This window comes from Physella acuta, unplaced genomic scaffold (genome assembly GCF_028476545.2).
Source record: "Physella acuta isolate Inbredline_101_S28 unplaced genomic scaffold, ASM2847654v3 ptg000902l, whole genome shotgun sequence".
Taxonomy (NCBI): domain Eukaryota; kingdom Metazoa; phylum Mollusca; class Gastropoda; family Physidae; genus Physella; species Physella acuta.
Genome location: NW_026732419.1, coordinates 393,210 through 407,048, shown reverse-complemented (window position 1 = coordinate 407,048; position 13,839 = coordinate 393,210). Strand labels below are relative to the sequence as shown.

The following is a 13,839-nucleotide window of genomic DNA, read 5'->3' as shown; positions in this document are numbered from 1 at the left end:
CACAGAAACAAGTGAACTCTACTTCACTTGCCCCATAGACCGTCAAGTTTGGAAGGGGAACTTTACTTTTAGTCTAACTCTTTAGCGCTAGGCCACACCGTACCACAGGACTAGAATAGGGACACCAGTAATTTCATCCCATGTTAAAAAAGTCTGTGCGAATTAGACGTGACCCGTGGTTTACAAATGAGCGCAGTTAACACGCCAATCAGGGCAGATCTCACAGGAAGCTATGTGCACATAGAGGGGGGGGGGGGGGGGGGAGGATAGAAATGACAAGACAGTGCTTGGCACCTAGGTGGTTCGCGTTGTAACATTTTCACATCATCATCCCGTGCCTGCTAACACGCAGCTAACAAACAGCGCTTGTTTTTCGGGGTGAACTTTACTTTAGAAAATTGCGTAGTCGGCGCGTGTGGTATTTACCAGAAGTAAATCACGAGTCATACTTGCATGTAAAATGTAGTTTATAACAAACATATAATAAAATGTATAAAAAAAAATCATTACAAATAATTAAGCACCACTAGGATTAAATGTGTTTAGAAAAGTTAACTTTATTTATCAAAACTATTCTCGAAAAACATTCGTATTGGATTGTGTTATTTCCATGTTATTTCTTTCAAGTTGTAGGGTTAAACTTTCCCTCTCTATTGAAACTCCCAAATGCAATCTTTTCCCTGTGTTTGCTACCCTAGAATAGAAGACAATTACAGCACAGATGTTGTCTATTGTTACGTGCCGTGCCAGGTGGGGAATTCCCGATAGCTATATCAACTGTACCTTGAGGTTTTATCTCAGCTGAACAATAAAACGAGCGTTTTTCTCTAAACTGCAGTTATTTATTTAGTTAAGGCTTTCAGAAGATTGAAAAAAATAAGACGCACTGTGTGCTGGAGGTTTGTTAGTGAGCAGTTAGCGGTACCTGGGTTGTTATAACGTAATGCCCCCCCCCCCCGGGCTTTGATGGCTCGTATTTGCTTTATCTCGTACGTCCGCGCGTTTGTTGATGCTGCAGAAGGTGTGTGGGGGGGGGGGGGGATGAACTCATTGCTCTTTAGGTATTTATCTTACATCAGTTTTCTAATACAAGGTAGGGGGGGAACAGTTTAGTTAGGCGGTGCGTTGAGCAGGAAGCGTTCAAATGTCACAGTTTCATTTACCCCTCAATTGTAGCTCTAGGGTGGTCAGATAAAGGATGTTGATAGGCCAGGGGATCTCACACCTTCAGGTCTTGTTTTAGATAGGCCAGGGGATCTCACACCTTCAGATCTTGTTTTAGATAGGCCATGGGATCTCACACCTTCAGCTCTAGATCTTTTTAGATAGGCCAGGGGATCTCACACCTTCAGCTCTAGACTTTTTAGATAGGCCAGGGGATCTCACACCTTCAGCTCTTTATCTTTTTAGATAGGCCAGGGGATCTCACACCTTCAGCTCTAGATCTTTTTAGATAGGCCAGAGGATCTCACACCTTCAGCTCTAGATCTTTTTAGATAGGCCAGGGGATCTCACACATTCAGCTCTAGATCTTTATAGATAGGCCAGGGGATCTCACACCTTCAGCTCTTTATTTTTTAGATAGACCAGGGGATCTCACACCTTCAGCTCTAGATCTTTTTAGATAGGCCAGGGGATCTCACACCTTTAGCTCTAGATCTTTTTAGATAGGCCAGGGGATCTCACACCTTCAGGTCTTTATCTTTTTAGATAGGCCAGGGGATCTCACACCTTCAGCTCTTTATCTTTTTAGATAGGCCAGGGGATCTCAAACCTTCAGCTCTAGATCTTTTTAGATAGGCCAGGGGATCTCACACCTTCAGCTCTAGATCTTTTTAGATAGGCCAGGGGATCTCACACCTTCAGCTCTAGATCTTTTTAGATAGGTCAGGGGATCTCACACCTTCAGGTCTTTATCTTTTTAGATAGGCCAGGGGATCTCACACCTTCAGCTCTAGATCTTTTTAGATAGGCCAGGGGATCTCACACCTTCAGCTCTAGATCTTTTTAGATAGGCCAGGGGATCTCACACCTTCAGCTCTAGATCTTTTTAGATAGGCCAGGGGATCTCACACCTTCAGCTCTAGATCTTTTTAGATAGGTCAGGGGATCTCACACCTTCAGCTTGAGACTTTTTTTTTAGATTGGCCAAGGGATTTCAAATGTTTAGCTCATTGGCTTGTTGGTAAAAGATACAGTCGGCTATACAGATAGGCTAGGGAATCACACAATTGAGGCACTTGGTACCTCTATGGTCATGGAGTCGATATTTTTTGCTTTCTGAAAGGCAGGACAAGTTCTGTAGTTAATGACCGCTCCCCACGTGAATCACTAACTCAACAAGATGAGGACAGCTTGGAGCTACTGCTCGGGTGCATGTTGCCAGGTATCCCCTGTTATCACATCCCAGTCCTACTAAAGCTGAGGTTATTGCCTGCTCCAACTGCTCTCAAACACAAACCCTAGCCGATCATCGATTAGTCGCTTAAGCACAGGGGTTGTATTTTATTTGTTAACAGAGTAGAATACTGAGTGATTAGCATTGATTTACTCTGATTAGCATTGATTTTCTATAGCTAGAGCCGTTTCTTGATTGTTAGCATTGTGCCATGATTTCTGTATTAAGTGCTTGTCTTAGGCCATTCTTGGCAGTGTCTTATGGGAATGAGGGTGGGCATTATACATATGCGTAGACCTTATGTTGATCTTATCTGATGTTGATCATTACAAGCTCAGAATGTTTAAAAAAGTGTGTACACTATAATTTTATATTTTGCTGGCCAATGGCAATATCATTCAGAAATGCAATTTCGATTTCTGCCTAGACTAGTCGTATCTATAGAAGTACATTAAAAATTTCTGTAAGATATTAGTAATGGCCGCGACATAAAACCTTCGATTGAAAGTGCAAGGTTTACAATGTTAGTGTGAAAGTTATATTAGGGAGAGCTGGAGTGCTGGGTGTAGCTAGCCTGTTCTATATACGGCATACGGATAATAGGGTTTTATTGTACCCACGTCATCTGCCGCCATGTTTAACCTAGACTATAAAATACGGCTTAACCTTTTTATCTGATTGAATTATCGCCCCGAATGAGATGCAGGTAGATCAAATCTGGAATTGTATCTGGGGGAAAACATGCAGCTCCGCGGCTTAAAATCTCCATTCAAATCCCAGGTGTTGATGTTAATGGGGCGTCTGCATGCCTAATGTCTGGGCGTGTTCTTGTCTGACTGGGCTTGTAGACCTGGCCAAATGTCTGGACGTTTTCTGGTCTGTCGGGGCTTGTAGACCTGGGTGTGGGCGTTTTCTTGTCTGACTGGGGCTTGTTAACCTGGGTGTGGGCGTTTTCTTGTCTGACTTGGGCTTGTAGACCTGGGTGTGGGCGTTTTCTTGTCTGACTTGGGCTTGTAGACCTGGGTGTGGGCGTTTTCTTGTCTGACTGGGGCTTGTAGACCTGGGTGTGGGCGTTTTCTTGTCTGACTTGGGCTTGTAGACCTGGGTGTGGGCGTTTTCTTGTCTGTCGGGGCTAGTTAATGGCATCTTTAGAAAATATAACCCTATATTTTAAAAATGTCTCAATAGTTTTATACTCTGCTAATGCTACACATATCGACATGAGATTACGTCTAACTAGAGTGATCTAATGCTACACCTATCGACATGAGCTCACGTCTGTGTGATCTAATGCTACACCTATCGACATGTGCTCACGTCTGACTGATCTAATGCTACACCTATCGACATGAGCTCACGTCTGACTAGAGTGATCTAATGCTACACCTATCGACATGAGCTCACGTCTGACTGATCTAATGCTACACCTATCGAAAAGAGATCACGACTGATCTAATGCTACACCTATCGACATGTGCTCACGTCTGACTGATCTAATGCTACACCTATCGAAAAGAGATCACGTCTGATCTAATGCTACACCTATCGAAAAGAGATCACGACTGATCTAATGCTACACCTATCGACATGAGCTCACGTCTGACTACAGTGATCTAATGCTACACCTATCGACATGAGCTCACGTCTGACTGATCTAATGCTACACCTATCGAAAAGAGATCACGTCTGATCTAATGCTACACCTATCGAAAAGAGATCACGACTGATCTAATGCTACACCTATCGACATGAGCTCACGTCTGATCTAATGCTACACCTATCGAAAAGAGATCACGTCTGATCTAATGCTACACCTATCGACATGAGCTCACGTCTGATCTAATGCTACACCTATCGAAAAGAGATCACGTCTGATCTAATGCTACACCTATCGAAAAGAGATCACGTCTGATCTAATGCTACACCTATCGAAAAGAGATCACGTCTGACTACAGTGATCTAATGCTACACCTATCGACATGAGCTCACGACTGATCTAATGCTACACCTATCGACATGAGATCACGTCTGATCTAATGCTACACCTATCGACATGAGCTCACGTCTGATCTAATGCTACACCTATCGACATGAGATCACGTCTGACTGATCTAATGCTACACCTATCGACATGAGATCACGTCTGATCTAATGCTACACCTATCGACATGAGCTCACGTCAGATCTAATGCTACACCTATCGACATGAGCTCACGTCTGACTACAGTGATCTAATGCTACACCTATCGACATGAGCTCACGTCTGATCTAATGCTACACCTATCGACATGAGCTCACGTCTGATCTAATGCTACACCTATCGACATGAGCTCACGTCTGACTACAGTGATCTAATGCTACACCTATCGACATGAGCTCACGTCTGATCTAATGCTACACCTATCGACATAAGCTCACGTCTGACTAGAGTGATCTAATGCTACACCTATCGACATAAGCTCACGTCTGACTAGAGTGATCTAATGCTACACCTATCGACATAAGCTCACGTCTGACTAGAGTGATCTAATGCTACACCTATCGACATGAGATCACGTCTGATCTAATGCTACACCTATCGACATGAGCTCACGTCTGATCTAATGCTACACCTATCGACATGTGCTCACGTCTGACTAGAGTGATCTAATGCTACACCTATCGACATGAGCTCACGTCTGACTAGAGTGATCTAATGCTACACCTATCGACATGAGCTCACGTCCCAGTAGTGAGTCACCATCTGATGCTGTCTGCTGTACACGAGGATGGCATCACATGTTATCTCAGACTTCCTGCATGCAGGCTGTTTGTTGTACTTGTATTTAGTTTCCTGGAGCTCCCATCCAGACATATGCTACATCGAACACCGCCCCGTGTGAGCAGGGGTGGGGGTGTGGTGGAAATACCAGCGGTTACATTGTCTTTTGTTTTGTAACCTTTTTACCACGCGAAAGGTTAATTTTTTGTATGCTGGCATTCATGGTGAAAAAAATACCTGAATGGTTCCAGCACGAGACTGTGGACACGCGTACAGTGACAGCTGCTACATGACGTCACTTTAACGTGGGGGTGTACACTAGACAAACTACCAGGAGATTTGGTGAACCTCTACCTACGTGACGTCACTTTAACGTGGGGGGTGTACACTAGACAAAGTACCTGGAGATTAGGTGACCCTCTACCTCCGTGACGTCACTTTAACGTTAGGGTATACACTAGACAAAGTACCTGTAGATTTGGTGAACCTCTACCTACGTGACGTCACTTTAAAGTTAGGCTGTAAACTACACCATACGAGAGGTACCAGGAAATATGATGAACCCCCCACCCCTCTCCCTTCGCCTACCTCGCTTAGAGTGGCGTTGCAAATTCAAGTCAATTTATTTGGTTACCTTTTATTTAATTTTGATTTCGGCAGTGAAAAAGAAACCGGAGATACATCCCAGAGTAATGGCTGTTTTACTGTTGCTTAATCTGATAACGTCCACATAGATTAGTGATCTTTGCCTAATATTCAATATTTTAAAAAAAAAATGGAGTCTTTACTTTTAATTCAATTTTAATACATTAAAAAACATTACTCTTTGATTGTGCGCGTTAGTTAATAATTCGAAAGCACTAAAACCTCTAAACAGATATGTGATACCCATCTCTATAGAGCATGACTTTACCTGGTAGCAATAGCCAGGGGGCACAAGATGGCTCCAACATTGGCTAATGGTGTATTTGAATCGGTAAACATTAGAATTTTGTTTATGTTTTGATACATTGATATTGTAGATAGCTAGGTCTATATTCTTTAATTATTTTACCTAGGTGGTCCTTGGAGAAATGATTGAAGGTAATTTTTTTCCCTCGTGGCATTTACTTTACCCATATCATGCAGCTGTCTAGAGCCAAACACTCGACATCAATACCGGCGATATACAACGTGTACGAGCGATTGATTCGACAATCGCACAATGTTTAACAAACTTGTACACCGTGTTACACAAGATAGTAATGTACACCTTCCTCTTGGCATGAAGGGAGGACACGACATACTTGCCCGACCCCACAGTGTGAGGGGGCTTGTGTTTATATATTTCCCAGATTGCAATAAGATACGCCCCTTATCCGGGAGATAGAAGGTTAGCCCAGTCCACGCATAACGCTTCACACTCCATCCGTCATTCTGTCCATCCTACCTCGTACAGGAATGTACGTAGTAGATCTCCTACGTTTTTTTTTTCTTCTTCTTATCTGCGCTGTAAACAATGAGATAGATGGGGAAAACCCGATGGATGCCTGTTTAACTGATAGATAAAACATAAAGCAAGTTATTTGTTTAATGAACCCGCTTGAACAATATGTGTTATAATAAACTATATGAAGAGTAAACACTAGATATTTTTTCAGCTCTTCAGATTACTGATCGCGTATTTTTAATGTCAACATCTTTATTATTTATTGGGGGAATTCCCGCACTTAGAAGTTTAGTGACTCTTGAACTTTATGGCGAATTTCCGGTAATTCATCATGTCATTAATTGCAAATGTTTCGTCTCGATGATAAGGAGATTTAGATCCTATTGAATTCAATCTATATTGAACTTAATCTACTTCAGCATTTATATCCTATTGAACTTAATCTACTTTAGCAATAGCTCTATTTAAGGATTGCTTTAAGATGCATTGGCTTAAATTTCTTGCTTACGCATTACTCTGCTTGCCTAAAATTGCATTCGATTTAAATCTGGTTAGTTAAACGTTACCTCTTGTTAACCTGTCGGTCAGTGGTACCCATTAGAGCTGAGTGAACTCAGCGACGGTCTACGGAGCTGAAGTCTCCACGTCCGAAACTGGGTATCCATTAGAGCTGGGTGGACTCAGGGACGGTCTACGGAGCTGAAGTCTCCACGTCCTAAACTGGGTACCCATTAGAGCTGGGTGGGCTCAGGGACGGTCTACGGAGCTGAAGTCTCCACGTCCTAAACTGGGTACCCATTATAGCTGGCTGGACTCATGGGCAATCTACGGGGCCCAAGTCTCCGCGTTCAACAAAACTATCAAGTTAGCAGTGAAGCTATCTGTTACCCTTTGGCTATCTAGGCGATGTTTTATTATTATTGCAACGGGTATAGAGAAACTTATTTGTTTTAATGTGGTGTATTTTGTAGTTTTACCAGATTAAGTTTATTCAGCTAAAGGTCTATGGTAAAAATCACGTGTCGTCCCCCCCCCCCCACCCTACTTCCCCATTCCCCCACTTTCCACATGCCCTATCTCAATACATCCCCTAATTGCCTGCAGTCTAAACAAAGGTTAAATATAACTCCAACATGGAAGAGGACGGGCTAGAGCCGCACATACCTTCTGTGTGAGATAATGAGTGACCTTGATTGTCCCCCGTGTGCGGTAATCCAAACCTTCCTGTAACTTTTTATTTCTCTGACCTCGGCTCTGTTGTATAATGTCCTTAGCCTGACAACGTTAATCTTATCACGACACTTTAAATCTGGTTTATGCGCCATTAAGAAACATACTCAGTCGTGTTCATGTGGTCATACTTGTGATTCGCCGTATCCCTACCTGTCCTGTTAAATATAATATTTTTGTACAGTATCTAGTTTACTCATCTTGTTAAATGGAGGAGGACCATATCTTTACAGACTAGTTTACTCATGTAAAATGGACAGCCATACATTTACAGGATTTAGACTAGTTTACTCATGTAAAACGGAAGACTATACATTTACAGCATTTAGACTAGTTTACTTAATATACAACGGAAGACTATACATTTACAGTATTTAGACTAGTTTACTTATGTTCAACGGACAGCCATATCTTTAATGTCTAGTTTATTCATTCTGTATAAAGGATTATCATATCTTTAAAGCATTTAGATTAGTTCAGCCATATCTCTCACTAAAACCAGGGGTGTGTCTGTGCGTTTAAATATCAGTTATTAAATATGAACGCTGGTTATAGCTGTACTATGAGATGGGTCGACTAGCCTTGCAAGATCTCGTCCTTGCACCTTTACCGTTCTCTAGCTGCTGGCTATAGTTGTAGAGACGGGTCTAGCCGGGCAAGATCTCGTCCTTGCACCTTTACCGTTCTCTAGCTGCTGGCTATAGTTGTAGAGACGGGTCTAGCCGGGCAAGATCTCGTCCTTGCACCTTTACCGTTCTCTAGCTGCTGGCTATAGTTGTAGAGACGGGTCTAGCCGGGCAAGATCTCGTCCTTGCACCTTTACCGTTCTCTAGCTGCTGGTTATAGCTGTACCGTGCGACTAGCCTTGCAAGATCTCGTCCTTGCACCTTTACCGTTCTCTAGCTGCTGGTTATAGCTGTACCGTGCGACTAGCCTTGCAAGATCTCGTCCTTGCACCTTTACCGTTCTCTAGCTGCTGGTTATAGCTGTACCGTGCGACTAGCCTTGCAAGATCTCGTCCTTGCACCTTTACCGTTCTCTAGCTGCTGGTTACAGCTATAGAGACGGGTCTAGCAAGATCTCGTCCTTGCACCTTTACCGTTCTCTAGCTGCTGTTTACAGCTATAGAGACGGGTCTAGCAAGATCTCGTCCTTGCACCTTTACCGTTCTCTAGCTGCTGGTTACAGCTATAGAGACGGGTCTACTAGCCTTGCAAGATCTCGTCCTTGCACCTTTACCGTTCTCTAGCTGCTGTTTACAGCTATAGAGACGGGTCTAGCAAGATCTCGTCCTTGCACCTTTACCGTTCTCTAGCTGCTAGTTACAGCTATAGAGACGGGTCTAGCAAGATCTCGTCCTTGCACCTTTACCGTTCTCTAGCTGCTAGTTACAGCTATAGAGACGGGTCTAGCAAGATCTCGTCCTTGCACCTTTACCGTTCTCTAGCTGCTAGTTACAGCTATAGAGACGGGTCTAGCAAGATCTCGTCCTTGCACCTTTACCGTTCTCTAGCTGCTAGTTACAGCTATAGAGACGGGTCTAGCAAGATCTCGTCCTTGCACCTTTACCGTTCTCTAGCTGCTAGTTACAGCTATAGAGACGGGTCTAGCAAGATCTCGTCCTTGCACCTTTACCGTTCTCTAGCTGCTAGTTACAGCTATAGAGACGGGTCTAGCAAGATCTCGTCCTTGCACCTTTACCGTTCTCTAGCTGCTAGTTACAGCTATAGAGACGGGTCTAGCAAGATCTCGTCCTTGCACCTTTACCGTTCTCTAGCTGCTAGTTACAGCTATAGAGACGGGTCTAGCAAGATCTCGTCCTTGCACCTTTACCGTTCTCTAGCTGCTAGTTACAGCTATAGAGACGGGTCTAGCAAGATCTCGTCCTTGCACCTTTACCGTTCTCTAGCTGCTGGTTATAGCTATAGAGACGGGTCTACTAGCATTGCAAGATCTCGTCCTTGCGCCTTTACCGTTCTCTAGCTGCTAGTTACAGCTATAGAGACGGGTCTAGCAAGATCTCGTCCTTGCACCTTTACCGTTCTCTAGCTGCTGGTTACAGCTGTAGAGACGGGTCTACTAGCATTGCAAGATCTCGTCCTTGCACCTTTACCGTTCTCTAGTTGCTAGTTACAGCTATAGAGACGGGTCTAGCAAGATCTCGTCCTTGCACCTTTACCGTTCTCTAGCTGCTAGTTACAGCTATAGAGACGGGTCTAGCAAGATCTCGTCCTTGCACCTTTACCGTTCTCTAGCTGCTAGTTACAGCTATAGAGACGGGTCTACTATCCGGGCAAGATCTCGTCCTTGCACCTTTACCGTTCTCTAACTGCTGGTTACAGCTATAGAGACGGGTCTAGCAAGATCTCGTCCTTGCACCTTTACCGTTCTCTAGCTGCTAGTTACAGCTATAGAGACGGGTCTAGCAAGATCTCGTCCTTGCACCTTTACCGTTCTCTAGCTGCTGGTTACAGCTATAGAGACGGGTCTAGCAAGATCTCGTCCTTGCACCTTTACCGTTCTCTAGCTGCTAGTTACAGCTATAGAGACGGGTCTAGCAAGATCTCGTCCTTGCACCTTTACCGTTCTCTAACTGCTGGTTACAGCTATAGAGACGGGTCTAGCCTTGCAAGATCTCGTCCTTGCACCTTTACCGTTCTCTAGCTGCTGGTTACAGCTATAGAGACGGGTCTAGCAAGATCTCGTCCTTGCACCTTTACCGTTCTCTAACTGCTGGTTACAGCTATAGAGACGGGTCTAGCCTTGCAAGATCTCGTCCTTGCACCTTTACCGTTCTCTAACTGCTGGTTACAGCTATAGAGACGGGTCTAGCCTTGCAAGATCTCGTCCTTGCACCTTTACCGTTCTCTAGCTGCTGGTTACAGCTATAGAGACGGGTCTAGCAAGATCTCGCCCTTGCACCTTTACCGTTCTCTCGCACCGACATAACCGAGGAACAAAGAGAGTCAAAAAGATGATGCGAGCTCACCTTTATCTCTTGCTTATCGGAGTCTTCATTTTTTTTACTTTATCGGTCGACCTTCTGTTTATTTCAGCGGGGGAGGGTCGGGGTAAAAAAAAAAACCTTCTCGAATGCACGTGGAAGTATATTAACCTGACTGTAACATCTGGTGGGGGGTGTTGTCGTTGCCGGTGCTCACTCCTATGCTTCATGCATTACACACAGACACACACGGACACAGTTATACACACACATACACTCACACACACACACACTCACTCACACACACACGGACTCAGTTATACACACATACACATACCCAGTCACTCACTTACACACACTCACTCACATACACAAACATACACATTGAGACACACACACAAACACAATAACATCGGTTCCTCGTAAAACAATTTTATCCACGCCTTGAATGAATTCCCAACGCCCAATATCTCATTCCGTATTAATTTTTTTTTATTGTAAATATTTTCTTCGCTGATTCCTGTCTCATCAATTTCTTTTTTTTTTTTAATGTGGGCCTATAGGACTATGTTTATGATATTAGTCATGTTTATTTTTCTCAATGGACTGCACTCTTGTTTCAAATTTTAGCTGAAATTTTAACCTGTATAAAATGTATAAAGTTAATTAAAGCATATAATTCATGCTAATTAGTGATCTACCATGTATTATTTGTAGCTCTTCCAATACACATCTTTAGGCTTTGCCAGTACCCTATTTATTTAGTACCTTGTCTGTCTCTGCACTTAACCCCCTCCCCCTCATATTCCAGACAGTGAAAAATATTTAACACGTGCCATGTAAACCAGGATTCACATTTCACCATTAACCTTTGGCCCCTCCACGTCACATCCTGTCGGAGAATATCATGGCAATAATTATAAGTATAGCGATCAGTCCTGAGCGTTTCACACGTCAATTTATCCAACCTTCCCCGACCCCGCCCGTCACGTGAACCTGCTAACAATGATTGAGAAAACGGAATCGATGTCAACAAACCGCCTGTCATTGTCATTTTACTAATGTGCACTAATGTCTCACTCCCACGCTTACCCTGTTTGTCACACTCTAGAGTTACATTAACACCCTCGCAAACCCTCCTCACATTCCCACTCCTCCCACACACGCACATCTTACCACTCCAGATTTACCTCAACACCCTCACACTTCAGCAAACCCTCCACACTTTCCCACTCCCCCCAGTCATGCAATCTTACCTGATCGTCCCATTCTAGACCTGCCCTCCACTCTCTCCCACTACAGCTACTCCAACTCATCCACTCACATTGCAACAAACACCCCCCCCCCCCTCCCCGACACGACTGATACTGCAGTAAGCCCTCCACACCATCCCCCTCACACTCCCACTCCCACTCTGCAGGCACTCCCACTGTAACTGCCCTTTTCCCTATTATATCGACACACGCACACCTTTGTCCCACACCATTATACCCCACCACCCCCACACACAGTTTGACGACTAAAACAAAGGCATCTAGAATGACTAACTCATTGACTGAAAGATCCGCCGAGTAATGATCCTCCTATCCTATGAGCAATAGGTCGAGCTTTCATACAATTCACTGTTGTAACAGATCCCGGGGGTGGTGGGGTGGCAGGGGGGGGGGGGTATGGCGTAAGTCAGGAATGTGTAACGTCACGTCCCGGCCTGGGGCAGGAAAATGTCTCGTTAAATCTGGCCATTATTTAAACTTGACGAGGCTCGGGCGAGAGAGAGAAAAAAATTCCTTCCAACAAAGGAAGTGTCGTAACCTTTAACTAATTGGGGCCTGCTTGTTTGCATAAAATGTTGGAAGGTGTCAGGCTTTTCCTACCAAAATAAATGTTGGCGGGTTGAGTTGGGGAGGGCTGTTTTAGCCGAGTTGGGCTGTCGTTGGTTTTTTTAAAGGTACATCGTGTCAACTTGTAGTGGACGAATTTTGGGTGGGGGGAATGTTCATTGATTGAATAGCACTATAACATGTGTGTCGAGTCACTCGAGTCGAGATGTTTGTTGTATAAATGCAAGCATGCATTTAGTGAAAACTTGTCCCCCAAATATATGTTATCCCGCGAAGTAATATATGTGTATTAAAAAATGTTAAAGATGTTTACGAACCATCACTGAAGGTATTTAGGAGAATATTTTTAGGAAATGTTTTATCTATTAAAAAAAAAAAAGAACATCATTTAATTAAGAATATAGTATGGTCGGTCGTGTATGAAGGATACCTGTAATTGATAGTGTATTTGAACGAGTTGTTAGTGTGATGTTTTCTCACATTTTTCTCTAGTGGTGTCCATTTCCTATTGATTACACGCAGCATTGGAGGTTCACACAGGTTTGTTCGCAACAATCTGCATCGTGCTTGTGTTTTTCTTTTTCATTGTTGTCTCCCCTTCTATCTCATTAGCTAATATAGAGTGTGCCTTCGTTGATATGCGTTCATCAGCTGATGTGTAGGGTGTTTTTGATGATGTGTAGGGAATAAACACACGGGCAGGCAGCTTTGTACGCCAGCCAACAACTAGTGAAGAAGAAGAGATCAATATGTTGTGTGCACATAATTTACTGACCGCACGCTTTATGTGTTATTAAATCTCTCTCTATTCTGTCATAGTAAAATAGTTAGTGGGCATGAAACGTGTTTTCTTATCAAATAACAGATGATTATTATCGATTCTAAATTCTATAGTAAACTGACGTTGAAATCCTGTTGTAGTTTGTTACCCAATGTTAGAAAATATGCATATCTTTAAAGTTTGAAATAGTAGCTCATAGTTTGATCCGAACGTTGTTTTGTTTTTGCCTTTCTAACTCTTGTGTATGATTTATTTTCTTAAAGATGGTTATTATTGAATGTAAATTATATTGCAAAATAAAGTTCAGATACTATTGTACTTAGAGATGCAAATTTATTTCCCCATACTATACTTTCTTTATATGTTTGAAATAGTAGCTCATAGTTAGTTCAGAACGTTGTTTCGTTTTTACCTTTCTAACTATTTTGTATGCTTTCTTCTGCATTAGATGCACT

The 13,839-nt window shown here is 43.2% G+C and overlaps 1 protein-coding gene across 12 annotated transcripts in view; it reads left to right on the top strand.

Moving 5' to 3' along the window:
* Positions 1-13,839, top strand: part of LOC131953051 (uncharacterized) — a 192,351-nt gene that overhangs the window by 31,371 nt on the left and 147,141 nt on the right. For 9 of the 12 annotated variants that reach the window (XM_059316055.1, XM_059316058.1, XM_059316065.1 and 6 more), the window contains exon 4: positions 13,096-13,143. The exons of the other annotated variants lie outside the window; for them this stretch is intronic. In XM_059316055.1, coding sequence (XP_059172038.1) covers positions 13,096-13,143 — 48 coding nt within the window. The remainder of the gene's footprint in view (positions 1-13,095; positions 13,144-13,839) is intronic. 12 annotated transcript variants of the gene reach the window in all.